Source organism: Falco punctatus, assembly GCF_963210335.1.
Source record: "Falco punctatus genome assembly, chromosome: 5".
In the NCBI taxonomy this organism is placed as follows: Eukaryota; Metazoa; Chordata; class Aves; order Falconiformes; family Falconidae; genus Falco; species Falco punctatus.
Genome location: NC_137584.1, coordinates 48221527 through 48237044, shown reverse-complemented (window position 1 = coordinate 48237044; position 15518 = coordinate 48221527). Strand labels below are relative to the sequence as shown.

Below are 15518 nucleotides of genomic sequence, written 5' to 3'. Positions count from 1 at the left end.
CTGTAATTATGTAATAATTACTGTGCGGTTTTTGTTAGTGCACTTGAAGTTGTTAAAATTACTAGGATAAATGAGTGTTCTTTCCAATAGTTGTCTGTCTCAGAAGCCAAAAAAGAAACCAACCACAAAAACTACAGCATTTTTTGGTTGAGTTAAAAAATTGAAAGTATCAAAATTCAGAATGAAGATGGCAGTGTGAGGAGGGAGAACATCATCTGTAGGAAATGTTACTTATTCGGGGATAATGTCAAAAGGTCAAATTCTTGTTTCTGTGCTTGCCCTTTTATGGAGTTCTTACTGACTCTTTAAAAATGCCTGTCTTACTGAGGGAATTTACCAGCTTCTCTTAACTGATGCAAGAAACCTGCAGTCTGTTCACCACAGATCCTGTTAAAACTCTACATAGCCACATGTCTGACCTGGTATGGGAAAAACCCAGTGTTCAGCACTTCAGAATGTGCGACAGAGCTGCTGTTAGGACTAGAGGCGTGCTGCCGCAGCTTGGGCTAGCTGAATTGTGCTGGGCAGTTTTGGCCCTGATGCAGTCCAGAATTAGGGTAGACACTTCATTACTGAACTACAAGCCTTATATGTTGCTATTTTAAAGGTGAACATAGAATTTTGCCTCTAGTTTTGGGCTTTTTGTGCTTGAGACAGTGAAGTCCATGGATGTCTGGGATGCAGACACTGGATCTAAAGTGAGTACCAGTTTGCCCGGGTTAGGGTTTGAAGTATGTTTTGGAGGCCGTTAGATAATGAGGTATCTGAACTCTGGATCAATTTGTATTTGATTTACAAGGTGGTGGGGTTGTGTGGGTTTTTTTGTGAAAGAATTTTCAGTTGACAATGTAAGCAGGAGGCGTATGCAGTCAGCATATCTATGTTATGTAGAATATTTTTGCTAAAGTTTAAAAATTCCCCCACAACTATTGTGTAATCTCAAATCGCTAAAGCTGCTCTACATTCTTTTGAGGCAAGGAGGGGGAACCTGAACTTTTGGGCATCACATATCCCCTAGCAGCTTATCGTACTTTAGCCCTAGTGTGCAGTAAGAAACACAATCCTCTTATTCTTTAGCTGACCTGAAAAAATAGCAAATTTTGGTGTATAATAAGGCTATTAAGTTCATTATAAGCTACCTGTCTATCTGCCTCTCACATATACTGTATAAAACCAAGGTAATAGAATCAGTTTACATTTGTGTGTAAATTCTGGGATATGAGACAGAGATGGCATATAAGAGTAAGCTGTTGAGTCCATGAAGAAAAATGTTGTAGTTTGAGTTGCCATTCATGATCATTTATAAGATGGTCCATAGTCTGTATATAAATTTTTGGCTCCAAGTACGTCCTTTACCTACCAAATCAAAGGAGAGTATAACATGAGGAGGGATATCAAAATAAGGATTGATCCACTATAACCTTGCTGACCTAGATGCTGAATTAATGGGGACATTTTTGACTAAGGCCTGGAGTCATGGAGTCATTGCTGACCACATCCTTTAAACAGGATTGTTCCCTCAAGTGCCAGCCTTGTCCTGTTATTTTAAACCCTTTCTTAACTTTGTATTGTGTCTGCCTACCAGGAGCCAACTGCCTCTTCCTTACACAAAGCCTTTTGATTAGCTTGTCCAGCCAACCTGTGAAAAACAGCTGGGGGTGTTACTGTATTAGTTCTACAGCATTTTTAGGTCTTCTATATGTGTGACGGAGTGGGATTATTTGAAAACTGAGACATGCACATCAAGCATGTGCAAATTTTCTGCCTTCCTGGCTCATTGTAGACTGAGAACTACTGATAATAAGAGCTAGCTCGTCCTTTCAGTAGTTTGCACTTTGTTCTATGTATTTTTGTGAGACGTTAACACTTGAAATAATACTGTTCATTAGAATTTGAGGAACTTGTGAGAGAGAGGTACTGAAGTATCTGGCCACAGAGTAAATGAACTGATAAGATTATCTATGAACAGTGACAGGGCTGAAAAAAGAATCGAGGACTCCTGGCACATTCTCTAAGTTCTAAATATTAAAAAGTGAACAATAATGAAATACTTCTTTCCTCCTTGTTGGCTTTTTTTCAGGCATTACAATTACAGTATTAATGACAAGTGATAACAATATCTTTCCCATTGGAATGAAACAGCCTGTAAGAAAAATTCATATGATTTGGATCTGATCTGTTTTGCACAGTTTAATCTTTTGTTGCTCTCTTAAATATAAGGCTAATTGTAAGAAGGCCCTGTGACTATCCATGCCCCAAACTCTTTTCAACGTGTGCGAATATGAACATACATGAATGTGTTTAATGTGCAATATATTTATATGCTATGTTGTCATAGTTTGCAGAAAAAGGGCCCTTACATGTCTCTGTTTGCTTAGGTAATTGAGCTATATTGAGTGTCACAGCTAAAGTAGTGACATACTTAATAGCAAACCTGTATTAAGTAAATTCCCAAGAGGATCCTGTTACCGTGAAGGGAAACTGGTTTGAATTTGTCTTCTCCCCATACCTTTTAGGACCTTGTTCCCTGAAAGTGGACGTTTGAAAAGAACAGAACAGCTGATGATGACAGCAAATGTTGATCCAACTCTGCGTCCTTTTCAGCTGTCCATGTCACACTTTAGAAATCTGTGCAATACATACAGGAAAATGTGCAATGAAGACCCAAGCCTTTTTGTGTACAACTACAGAGAAGATCTGAAGCAAAAGAAGAAGACAAACTCACTTAAAAGTACCAGTCAGCCTGAACAAACGGAAGAGGAAGAGCAGCTGTAACAGCAGCAGACTGATTTTTCAATTAAACTCCTCGATCTACAGGTGTTGATTCAGTAAAAGGAGGCATATATATTCTTACACTTCTGCAGGTATTGAAAAATTACTTTTGAGAAAGTGGTTGGGAGAGAGGGCTTTCCTATTTTATTTATTCATTTCATTCAGCTGCAGACAAAAGTGAAAAAACAATCCAGTTACATGGTACCTGCAGGTTCTTTTTACTTAAGGAGAATGGCTGGAACACATACCAAGAACAAGGTATGTTGTGAGATATGTGATTTAAGTTGGGATACTTCTAAAATAATTTAGATTTGTATGAATTGAAAGTGCATTATTGAATGATAAGAAAAAATATTTTTCATATTTCAGCACATGAGATGGCGTTTGGGTTTTTGCATTCTTTTTATCCTGGAACATCCTCCTGTGCAGAGTAACTTAAAAAACACAAGCCAAAACTCTTGCATAAATGTACTTGAGTGACTGGCTTAAAGGAGGATAAAGTGCACAGATTGTCTCATGGTCTGCTAATACTCTTCTCGTTTATGCAGAGGCAAAGAATTTGGGATTTAAAGTTCCAACTAGAAAAAAGCAGCGTGATAAAAACTAGAAAACAGGGCTAAATATAATACTTGTTTGTCTTTTTACTGTACAGGCGGTAGAGAAAATAAAAAATACAGTCAAATAAAAGATTACAGGCCAAGCTTTGTTTTTGTATTTACACATATGTATAAAGTATAAACAGCATCTTGAAACTTACAAAAATGAAATTTCTGCACTATTGTGCACTAAAACGCATTAAAATAACTTAATTCTGCTTTAAATAAAGCAAAAATGAAAACCAAAGAAAGAAAATGCCCAAGATATTGAAAAAATCCATTTTGCAATGCTACTTTCCATTGTAAACCCTTCTGCCACTGACTAGCACCTTTTCCATGTTACTTAAAATACTAATGAGGCCGTCCTTCCCTTCCCCTCCCCAGGAACACTACATCACCTTAATAACTCCTTGAAAGGGATGAACTAATATACAGACCATGGCCAACTTAATCTATTTTTGATCCACAATAAATTAAAATAACTTAAGAATCCTTTACAGCTGTTTTTGTGGAGAAAATGTATTAGTGCACAAAATCAGATAGTAGTTTTCCTGCAGCTTCCATGAATTTACTACTTTTAAAGCAAAACAAGTTTGTTGAATTTCATGTGGATTGCAAATGAGTATTTTAAATATAGTGCTTAGAAAGCTAGGATTTCCTATGCCTCTCCACAGCTTCATAAAAGCAGTCCTCATTAACTACAGATGTTAAACTCTGGACGCTAAATTCCCTCTCTAAAATAGAGTTCAGATCCAGGTTTGCAGGATCAGAGTGACTGTCAAGGGACTGGTGGCGTTCTTGCATTGCCGTTAAAGTTCCTCTGTTACGCTTTGTGCTGTTCAGTTTTCTCTTCACTGGGCAGAAATGTCCACGCACCAGCTTTGGATGCTGTCCTGTCTCGAAGCCATCTCCCTCCTCATTTTCAGCAGCCTGATCTCGTTCAGAGTCAGTACTTGGTTCCTCTGAAATCTTCAGCCGTTGGAACTGTATTTCAATGTCTTTTGTAGGGCTGCCCTTCTTTAGGCTCTGATAGTCATCATCATCATCATCATCACTGAGAATATCAGATTCTTTGACAAGAACATTAGAAAAGTCAGATGCACAGCTCTGTACGTGTTTATCAGGAGAAGAGTTCTTGGGCTCCTGTATGCTCTCAGTGGTGTGGCAGCTGCTGCTCTGAGTACTGCTGCTCAGGCTGCACTCGTCAGAGTCCTGGAAGGTGCCTTTCCCTGCATCACCATTCCACTCACTGCTGGATGAATTCTTCAGTACCTTCAAGGACCTCGTGGAAGCTGTGCAGAGGAAAAAGGCAGGGTTTTTTCTCAGCAAAACATTAGCTGGTTACACTGTCTGTCGCAATAGCCCCCTTGTAATTGCAGTGTACATTGTTTCATTTGATAACCATCCCAGGTCAGATCTGTCAGCATTCTGACACCAACAGTGCAATCCCATCTCAAGAGTTTTCATTCCACCTACCCCAGGGCTATATGCTTGCCTTCACGTGTAATATATACAGAATCCTCCAAAAATTGTAGTAATGATTTACATGCTTCTGCAGGAAAGCACGAGTGACTCAGGCACCTCAAGCACTGGAGGGCCAGGTTGCAGGCAGGACATGAACTGTCCCAGTTCCTGTGATGTTAAGAGGATTTTACAGACAACTGATCAGACTGAGAACTTGAAATACCAGTAGCTACTCATTTAGCTAAAATGTCTGAAGCCTGTACTTAATTAGGGTATCTGCTGGGATGCAGATTTAATGCACTGAAAGAAGCGAGACTCCTGCCTTCTGCCCGTTGTTTTAGTTGTAAATGTTATTAGGGCTGAGTTACTAAAGGGAACCCAGAGGAAAGAGCAGCAATACTGCATGCCAAAGGGAGTCTGTTTCTTCCCACCAAAATTAATTTGGGCCTTAAGTCTTCCCTTAAGAGATCTAATGACACATCAGCGCATGGGGGGGATGGCAAGTTTGCTTATCTCCTGTAGCCCTTGTCATGCACTGAGTTGTGAAGAAACCCTACCGCCTCCCCAGCCCCCCCAAAAAATGGAATTTGTGGGTCTGGCACATGACGCACTACAGTTATGGTAATAATTGCAAACCTTCTGCCAGCACTGGAGTCCAGACTCCATTTTTCTCTTTGAGGATGCGTTTCTTACCCAGTTTGGCTGTTGCAGGTACACGGTTCTTGAGTGGGACAAGGCGATCTTTACATGTTTTCTCCAGCGGTAGCTCACATTTTATGTGACGCCTGAAATTCTCCCGCAAAATGGAACGGATCACCTTCACGATGTTAGTCTTGTTCTCACAGTCACTGCAAGTTTAAGAAAACAGATAACCTAAGTTTCCCCTCTGAAGTAAGAACTGTTGGGATAAAATCTGCCTCCCCTCTTTCTGCTGATGTGCTTTAGTGCAGTGGGGTTTTTTCAGTAGCTTGCTGTAGTAGTGGTTTTGCAGCTAACATCTTTATGCACTGTTAGGCATTTCACACACTTTGTGTTTTGAGATCTTCATTACTTCCTTTTAGAAAAACAGACTGAAAGGTAACTTCTGTACCAAGGCACTGGCCCTGAAGTGGTCTTTATCAGAAGGTAATTTCTGCTAACCAACTGAGAGTCTGATAAATCAGTTACTCTGCCCATATTGTACTGGAAGTTATGATTATACATCTGTGCAGATCACTGCACCAAATTCAGTCCCTTTTCAAATTGTTATACTTTCTGCAGTTGAACACTGGCATAGTGCCTGGATTCATAGAGTGACAGCCGCATTAGAAGTGCTGATGCAGAGGTCACGCAGGGGAAAATCTTCTTAATTTTTTAATTCCATTAATGTGATTTGTCAAAAACAACCTCTAGGTAAAGCTTACCTGCTGCACAACTGAAAAATTGTTTCTGGCCTGCCTTCTAGTTCTGACTTTGTGTGAATCAGTTCCCAGATACAGCTGTTCTCTGTTCCTGTTCATGGAAGGAAACATTATTTTTGTATATACTTTACAAAACCTTTGGCATCAGAAAGACCAGTGTAGAGCTCTTCCACTCCTGAAGGCAGTGTTAACATAGCCATGGGTAGATCCACAGAAGGTCTCACCCAAGGTGGAACCCAAAGGGAGGTCCCTTGAACTCTCCTGTTCCAGCAGCCTAGTGCTGTCTTTGATAACTTCTCTCTTGGAGAGTTGCTTTCCCCTATTCTTATTCCCTCTTGCTGCCTTCTCCCAGGTGCGCAAAGCATTTATTTGCTCTAAACACCTAGTGACACTTTACAGAAGATACAGAACTGGAGAGGATCATAAAGATCAACTTAAAGGAAAAATAAAACCACAACCTTCTACTACCAGAGATGACAGTCAACTTTTCTACATTTGGAAAAACACAAGGGTCAGCACACACACAGCATAAGGGTGTCACCAGGACATCAACCATGGTAAATCACCTTCCCGTTCATGGTATCTTTTCATTGGGGATTTCCATTCTGTCATTCTTTCACATCATGTTGCATCTTCCTGAACTCACAAAAGAAGCCAACAAACCAAATGAAGAAAGTCTGTTAATATATCAAGCCTGTACCTTCTTGAGTGCAACAATAGATACTATTTTTCTCTACACCTGCCTGTTTCCATAAGCTCCAGAAAGACACATGAAAGAAGCAGTATTACAGAATCTCACAAAAGTTCAGTCCTGAAATATTCAGTGTGAGGGAATTACCTGCTGTGTTCCCCAGTCGAACTTGAAGAGCAGATAAAGGAATCAGCCAACGAAATTTAAACGGATCCAAGTCACCATAATTATGTGCAGCACGAACATTAGTGGGCTGCAAAAGAAAAACAGCAGATAGTTCTAAGAAGCAGAAGTAAAAAAAGTGGGGGTTTTTTTGAGTGACTCTTAAAAGACCTGCCTCTGAAGAGAAACTAAATTTATTAGACTGTTTCCTTCAGTACCAAAATACGTGCCTGTAAATGTAGTTGAAATGGGGATAGACACAACTTTTGGCATTTGTAATTGCTTCAGCTTTTAAAAGCACTTGTTTTTAATGGATATAAAGTAATACTTCGCATGTAAGTACATACAAGTAAGGGAACAAGTTGGCCATGAAGGTACCTGCAGACTGTTGGTTAGCAGAATACATTAATCATGTTACTGTTGCTGCTATTTTTAGAGCCCCTCCATCTGCTATGATAAGCATGGTGCAGGACTTCACTACTGGTACTCAGGACTTGACTTCGGCGTTCCAGTTTTGTAAAAGGGGACAGAGGAGGTTGTGTTTATAACGCCCCTTTTCCTTTCCCCCCAGGGTGATCAAAGGTCTATGAATAGAGGTCTTTCACCTACACACTATGTTAAGGTAGGCTATTGTAAATGCCATCTGGAAGAATTAATGATTCCTACACAGGACAATGTTTCATATTCCGCTTGATAGAACTAATACGGGGCTCATACAGAGAAGATGCTGCTGTTTACTAAGTAACAAAAAATACTTATTGCTACACACATACTGAGCACTTGTTCTAGCTGTGACAGCTAGAATTCCAGCCTAGCGAGGGAAAGTGGCATTTCGCTGCAGTCACTGCTCCTCAGCACTGGTGTGGTCCCTGTCACACTGCAGTAGGATCCTGTGCATACATACCCACCACGTCCACTGGCACCAGACTTACCATTTTCTTTTTCAGTTTGAAGTTCTCCTTATATACCAGTATTACAGCCCTCTTAAAAACTGAAAAAGAAAGAAAAAAAAGGAAAACTTTTAATTACAGGTGTATTATTCAAAGAAAATATTACCTTGGAGAAGCTGATTACTGTTGTCACAGGAGTGTGAAGAATGAGGTAAGCAAACTGATAGAAAAGCACCTGCCCTGTATTAAGATGCCAGCTGGGTTTGTCATCCTACACTTGTTCATGCAATGGCAGTATTTTTACTTCAAGATTTTGTTCTGAATATTTAGGATTAAGCCACTCTGCGCATTTATTTTGAAATGACTAGCAACCTGTCTCCTGTAAGTCTTCACATAAACAAATACAGCAGGCATAGGTTAAATATAAAGGTTCAGATTTTCTTTTCGTAATCAGTGGATGTTTTCAAGTGGAATGAAGGGCCTGTAGCAAGAGAGTGCTGTGAAGAAGGATGCTAAGTCTGTTCTGTCTGCAGTTCAGCATTTGTTTATTTGGAAACTCAAACATCTCAATTCCCAGTTTTCCATCTGCAGGAAATATCTGGCTTCCACAACATGCGAATGGAGCGGCTCACTAATGTTATCTAATCTTTCAGTCTCCAGGGAGGCAGGGACATGTTCTCTTTCATCTGTAAGGAGGAACAGAAACACAGGGGTATTGAAGCTGCGCAGGTGAAATCAGGGATGGCTCTGCAGAGCATTCCTGCATCCCAGATGAGACTGTAGGGTAGTGTAGCTCTATCTCTGCTCACGTGTCCATGTTCCCTTCTAGTGGAAGAGGAGAGGAACCAATAGTGCGCAGTTGAGTCTCAATCCCTATGTGAAGCCAAGATGCAACACAGTGAGCACAGCACTGAGCCCAGAGCTTGGCAGTTTCCTTCAGTTCCACCTATTAGGTGCATTTTCTAAGCTGCCCACATAGGGTTTGAGGTGAGAATAAAATGTAGTTTCCCAAGTGGCAGATGAGTAGTCCAAGCTAAAGCATCAGGCCAGAGCCTTTTCATTCATACATATCCTGCTGGGAAGTGGGTGGCACACGTGGATCACTGAGAAGCTCATCCAAGGAACCTGGCAGGTAGTTCCTATTTGTTCTTCTGTTAGAAGCATCCTCTCCCCTAACTTGCCATGCTTCCCATGGAAGGAGCACATGACAACCCTAAGAAAGAGAAACTTGCCTCTTGTCAACTTGGAGTTGTTCTGTAGGTGTTTATCCAATGACATTTGAAAGAAATATTTTCCTAAGAAAATGGAAAAGTGTCTAAGTTGTTTCACTGGAAGATTTAATTATTCAGGTAATTATTAAGTGATTAATCATATATATACTATTAAATAAAACTCTTGTGTGTATGCTCTCATTTCCACATCCATTTTTCAGGTTAAAACAATCTGGATGGGGATTTTGATGCAGTAGCTGTAAAGCAGAAGTTAGCCTGAATTCACAAGAGTAGAATAATCATGATTTTCCTACCAGCCTCCTTCGAAAACTTGGTTTACTAGATTGTTCGAAAGAGAATACTGCCTCTTGAAAATCGTTGATTTCCCTAGTTTACATATCAGCAGCAGAACAGCTGAGGTTGGCTTACAGAGCAAACAGCAACAGCAAACAAATCAATGGAAACTTTTCTCATATTGGGAAATACAACTGTGTATTCAGGTGTCAGTCTGCCCTACATATCACAGGCTACAGGGAAAGGAGATGGTGGCTTTCGTCTTGGAGAAGACTTAATGTGGTAATCTTTAGATTTGAAAGAGCAGAGAGTCATTAAGGAAGACACTAACCAAACACTGTAAGTTCAAGGTCTTTTCTTGCTTTGCCCAACGATGGGAAAGGATTCAGCCAGGAAACTGTAGAGTGCATCAGAAGTTCTCCCATTGAAAGCTCTGTCACCTGTATTAAATCATAACACAGATAATATAAATAAAGAGTGTAAATATATACATCAGTGCTGCAATCCACAGTAAAGTAGGTGAGTAAAACATTAATGAGTACACATCACTAACTTTAAGGATCTGTTTTATTATGTACAGAGAGAAAGGCAGAGAAACCTGCACTATGGCAGGAAGAGTGTGAGTAATCCCCCTTTTAAAATAAGTAACAGCTATAAAAAGTAACAGCCCCTAAGTTATGGAAGCTGGATAGAAGTTCTTACTATTAATAACTTAGAAGAATATTAAGTTGATCTGATGATCTGTCACTTACGAATAGCCAGTTGTGAACTGACTGATTTATTAGCTGTAAGTATCTTTAATTTCTATGGAGTAATTAGTATTCATGACACTGCCAATGGCAGAATTAGTGGAGGTCTTGCTCTCTGAGGCTCCTTTCTTCATGGGACACAAGGTAAGGCTGTGAAGAATCTCCCAGGCTGTCAAGTTTTGTTTCCCCATAAATTGTGATAAACCAGGTAGCTAATGGGGGTGATTTGGCTTTTACTAGGAGGAAATAAAACAACGGAGCCAGCATCTCTCATATCTCATCTCCACCTTTACAGATTTGATCTACTTAATAATCGTTTGATGTAAATGGCTAAGTTGAGACCTTGCTGCCCCAGCTGTGGGAGATGCAGGCACACAGTCTGTTTAACTAATGGGTTTTGCTCTGACAAATACCCGTGGATGCCTCAGCACTGGAAGTGTAGAGAATGGGAGTAACAGACCTTAATGTGAAATCCCTTGAATTGCCATTTTCATTTCTACGGGTGAAATAATATCTTAAGAACTCTATAGCATAAAATCTGAGCGCCTTGGAGCACAGATAATCTCTGCAACATTTGACAAGAGGAGGATTTTTCCTACTGAGAACTGTCTACTCCTGCTTGCAATTCTTGTCAGTCCAGAAGGCGGCTCTGGCAGCTGTCTGAAAATTTTGCCATAACCTACTGACAAAAAGAAACTCAATGGGCAGATATGAAATGGAAATCAAAATATTAAGGGAGAATGGAGGAATCCCAGCCCAAGTATGTTCCAAAAATTACCTCAGGAAGAGAGAAAGACCCAATGGCAAGCAGGATAATGCATCAGGAGTGAATAAAACATGTTCTTTCTCTTACCTCCTTCTCTGTTCCACTTTGATCTGCAACCAGTTGGTCAAACACAGTGCCGTAATCTTCATATATCTTCTGCATCTCATTGATGTGACTTGCTACTTTTTCCATTGCCTTCAGCGCTTCTATAAGGTTTAAAAATTTCATAGACAGCTATGTAATTCAATTGCAAATTGTATTTTCTAAACACGACATTTTTTTATTGAATTCCACCTGAGGCAGGCAAAATGCTGCAGTGTTCCCAAGCTTTGGTGGAGAATTCTAGCCTTTTATCAGCGCTTTTTCACAGCAACAGTAAAGGGAATGCTTCCTGATCTGAGTAAGTGAAAAATGCTTGTGTGGTGTCTTTAAGTGCCTGAAAAGGCTGCAATAAACATTCCAGTGATAAGCCTCCAGATGTAAATAATATTTACAGCAACGTGATAGTAATCACGGTTAAGTTTTGAATCTTGCATATATAGGGCCACTACAATCTCTAGAGTAATCTACACCCATCTTAGCATAAGTCATCTGATGAGCTTTAAGAGAAACAAATTGCACTTGGCTCCCACAGAATGGACAAAGAAATACAGTGCTAGGTTGTACAAGTTCCTCATGGATTGTATCCACGAAATTAAGTGTTGGTGGCCAGGTTTTGTTTAAATGTTGTTTTCCAAGCAAGAATGACATTAGTTTTCATCAGACTTCTGTGTTAATTCAGAAAGGAGTTGGACAAAGGTCCTTCATTTCTCTAGTCCTGCCAGCTCTTAATGGTGCAGCCTTTTAGCAGTCTGGCACCCATCCTGACCTGCAAGTAAGTCACCCCCAGCTTGGCTGTAAGGGCGAGGGAACAGTATTAGAAGCTCCCTTTGAAGTCAGCTACAGCCTCATGATTTTTTGCTGACAATGTATTTTGCCGGAGTCTATTTTGTTAAAATGACAATCAATGCATAAAATACATCTCTAGACTTTCATCTACCAAGTGCTGACAGACCTGAACTGGAATTCGCCAGGGTGAAGCCCCAAGCACCTGAGCCCAGAAAAGCAATCAATTCTAAGTCTTTCTGCACGGGCAGACTGCAAAGCTTTGACACATCTATTCTACGCAAGCAGAAGTCACAGCCAAAGCTCAAACAAATTTCCTTTTGTGGTGCTCTTAAATTTCCAACACATTTCAGGAACTGAGTAATAACCACAAGGTGGAGCTTTGGTCAGTTTTTCCCAAGTGGGGGGGAAAAAAAGCAACACTATGACCTGACATGCTCCTGTGCAAGAATTGAGGAGAAAGACCCTAGTCCTATTTGTCATGGCAAATCCCGGGCATACCTACTTCTCAAAGGCACTTGGACATACCAAGTAGGACTTGTTGCTAAAAAGCACGAAAAAGCTACTTAATGTTTTTAAGGAGAGGAAGGAAATTCTTTCTAGGTTTTGACAAGTTCTGTGCTATCTGCCAGCATGGCCACCTGCATCTTCAGAAAGAGCCGGAAATAAAACTTAACTCATATTCATTCCTATAGAAGAAAAAAAGAAGTTACCTGTCAAATGGTAGTGCTCCTCACTCTCGTTGTCTGTCAGAGACACCAGCTCTTTTAAAAGCAAAGGATATTTCAGCACTCTTTGAACAGGCTTTATGAGATATGACTCCAGTGTAGAAGAGTGTTGCTTTGTGGGATTTCGAGCATTCAGAAAGGCTTTAAAGGCACTATCTGTTTTGGCTAGAGGTAAATAAAAGAGTTGGTTAGATGAACATGGAAGTCACGATCGTGAAGCTACAATAATCTGAAAGCACAGAATTGCAACTCGTAACCAGCACCAAAAGTCTCACCCTTTTCAATAGATGGTTTACCAAGTAGTTTGCACTATTCATGTCATAATAATTTCCTGCATTAAATAACATACATAAGGGCTACGAGGTCACTTACACCAAGGTGAGACTATTCCTCAATGTAATTCTTCCACTGCACTGCAGTGGATGGCAGAAGTAATTCCTAACTCGTTCTACCATTTGTTGCTGGTTTTTGGAGCATGAGCTGGATCTGCAGACAGCAAGAACTTGTGAAAGATGTTTCTGTAACTATTCAGGCTACTGCCTGGATGTAACAAAAGTAATCTTATCCCTTCCTTTCTATACCAGACTTCAGCAGAACCCCAGATCTCAGCTATTCCTATTGAAAGATATCCAATTAGTCTTTGCTTTGTACCAACGTTCTCTGCAAGTCAATAGGATTTGCTACAGCAGTTCACTGCAGTTGAAATTCATGCAAATTAATTACAATAATGAAGACATTAAATTACCTCTCTCAAGAACTTTCTGAACTTTGATGTGGTTTGCGCAGAAGCCACTGTACAGTTTAAAGTGGTCAGCGTAATACAGAAAGGAGCCTCCAAGGGAAAACAGCAATTTCTGAAATCAACACAATCAAAATATTAATTCATAATAGAATCCTAATTAAATATTCAGGCACACAACACACAGACTTAATGGTGTGATTATCTAATATCTTTCTATACATTTCATATATATATATATGCAAAACAATATATTACATGAATATACTGCTGGTAGTAACTCCATGATGTTTTTGTATTTCTCTGAGTGCAAAGTTCAGCCTATTTAGGCAAAGCCTGCAACTTTCTCCTCTCTCCCTGAGCAGGTAACACCACAGCAGATATTCTGCCTTACTTACTGTGTCTTTCAGGCAGCACAGGAACAGGAACAAAAATCAACAGACGTGTAACAGGGTATGTCGTGCTGGGAAAATACACGAGCAATAGGGAGCAAGGCATAAAAGCGCCAAAGCCAGAAGGGACAGTGTAAAACAAACACAAAGGATGGCTTTCCAGCTGTTTTCCTTCTTTCAGGCACATGGTAAATAAAGGACACCTCTGATGTTCTTGGTTGAAGGGGAAGTTGGGAAAATGTGGGAGGGACTGAATCATAAGGAACGTGTTTTTAGAAAAATGCTTCCCAAAGCAAAGATAAGGAGGAGTAGCGAGGGAGGAGGAGAGGGAGGGGGAGGGGGAGAAGGAGGAGGGAGAGGAGGAAAGCAGCCCTCTCCCCTCTTTTTCATCAATGTTTACTCCACAAAAGGAAAGAAGTGTCCGGGAGACCTGCCAGCAGTCTTACCCGGTCCTGAGCCAGTGACTCCATTGCCAGGGACCCAACTGCCCCCAGTTAGAGCAGGTACTGGGTGGTGCCACCGTGACACAGCCTACAGCCATCTACATTTCGCAGGCCCTCTTCTCGGACCTCACAACATGAGAAACTCACGCCGCGTTTAACAGGAAAAGCTCCCAGTCTGTGGAGGGTGAACTGGGCACAGCGGGGAGCACAGGGCAGGGCAGAATTCAGCACAGCAACAAGAACTTTCTACGCTACAAGGGAGTTCTGCACCATAAGCATAGCTAGTTGATAGTACACTCAAAAAGTCTACTCTGCACCTTCCATGTTGCATCTTCTGCCGTGGGAAAGCAGAAGATAAACCCATGAAAAATAGCACTTATCTTTCACTGTGGAGTAGATATCAAGTAATCCAAAGCAAAGCTTCAAACATAAAAGCAACCAAATGAAACCTGGAGTTCTTAAAGGCAGATTTTCACAAACATTTGCAGGCACAGAACAAAGTATTAAATGACTAAATATTCACCCGGAACTGGGATGGCGTTTCCAGTGTGTTAAAATCTGAGGAAGATGATATTCCATCTTCAAGTGTCTCCAAAAACACCTTCTGGAAATCCAGCATTTCTGGCAGACTGCCGAACAAGGACTCCATCTGTGAAAACATCAGGTTATGAAACACAGCTCTCCATGCACCTAACAGCGGTCTTGTGAAAACAGGCCACTAGGGAGATGTGACACACAAAGAGGCTGTAAAGGCCAATAATGTCTTTGTTAATACTTTTCAAAAACATTTTATAAAAAAATCCTTACAAAAAAGCAAAGATCTCTTGGCAGTTAAGTCAGAAGAACAATTGCCTTTTAAAAAAAAGAAGTGATGCACGCACTAGACAGAAAGGCACTGGTGTAATTCCTATTATTATCATTGTTGTTTGCTTTTTTTTCCGTGCTCTCAGCAACGAAAACCAAACCCCAAGTGCCAAGGTCTTAACCCGTAAAAGAATGAAAATCGCATCTTTCAGTTATTCCCTCACCTCATCCTGAGTAAGGAAGGTTTCATTTTGAAGGGGCTCCAAGTACAGCTCAAAGAGGCAGCTCAAGTCCTGCAAGAAAGAGAAATTGTTCACTTTTTATGTAACTGTTTGAAATTGTTCTTTTATGCAGCAGCTGTGGGATAGGGGTAATTTTTGGGAATGAACTAGAGACACAATTCCTTTTCTGTAACAAAATCACCTGTGTTGTTAGCACTGAAGTGATTGCTAAATTAGATGAAAGCTGCTTTCAGTGTAATGTTTTAGTTTCATCCTTAAGTCTTTAGAGCTTGATTATAACAAATTGTATT

At 40.4% G+C, this 15518-nt stretch overlaps 2 protein-coding genes across 14 annotated transcripts in view; one reads left to right on the top strand and one right to left on the bottom strand.

The window, feature by feature from the left end:
* TFB1M (transcription factor B1, mitochondrial) overlaps window positions 1-3472 on the top strand; it is a 29730-nt gene extending 26258 nt beyond the window's left edge. For all 8 annotated transcript variants that reach the window (XM_080389800.1, XM_080389804.1, XM_080389801.1 and 5 more), the window contains exon 8: window positions 2517-3472. In XM_080389800.1, the coding sequence (XP_080245926.1) occupies window positions 2517-2775 (259 nt within the window). In that variant the 3' untranslated portion in view covers window positions 2776-3472. The remainder of the gene's footprint in view (window positions 1-2516) is intronic.
* TIAM2 (TIAM Rac1 associated GEF 2) overlaps window positions 3462-15518 on the bottom strand; it is a 174637-nt gene continuing 162580 nt past the window's right edge. For 5 of the 6 annotated variants that reach the window (XM_080389779.1, XM_080389783.1, XM_080389780.1 and 2 more), the window contains 11 exons: window positions 15211-15279; window positions 14706-14831; window positions 13354-13462; window positions 12594-12773; window positions 11083-11201; window positions 9812-9920; window positions 8018-8076; window positions 7071-7176; window positions 6236-6323; window positions 5526-5680; window positions 3462-4660 (listed from right to left, as the gene is read on the bottom strand). In XM_080389779.1, coding sequence (XP_080245905.1) covers window positions 4017-4660; window positions 5526-5680; window positions 6236-6323; window positions 7071-7176; window positions 8018-8076; window positions 9812-9920; window positions 11083-11201; window positions 12594-12773; window positions 13354-13462; window positions 14706-14831; window positions 15211-15279 — 1764 coding nt within the window. In that variant the 3' untranslated portion in view covers window positions 3462-4016. Of the gene's footprint in view, window positions 4661-5525; window positions 5681-6235; window positions 6324-6833; window positions 6869-7070; window positions 7177-8017; window positions 8077-9811; window positions 9921-11082; window positions 11202-12593; window positions 12774-13353; window positions 13463-14705; window positions 14832-15210; window positions 15280-15518 lie in introns of those variants that run through there. The other variant, XM_080389784.1, reaches the window with a different exon arrangement.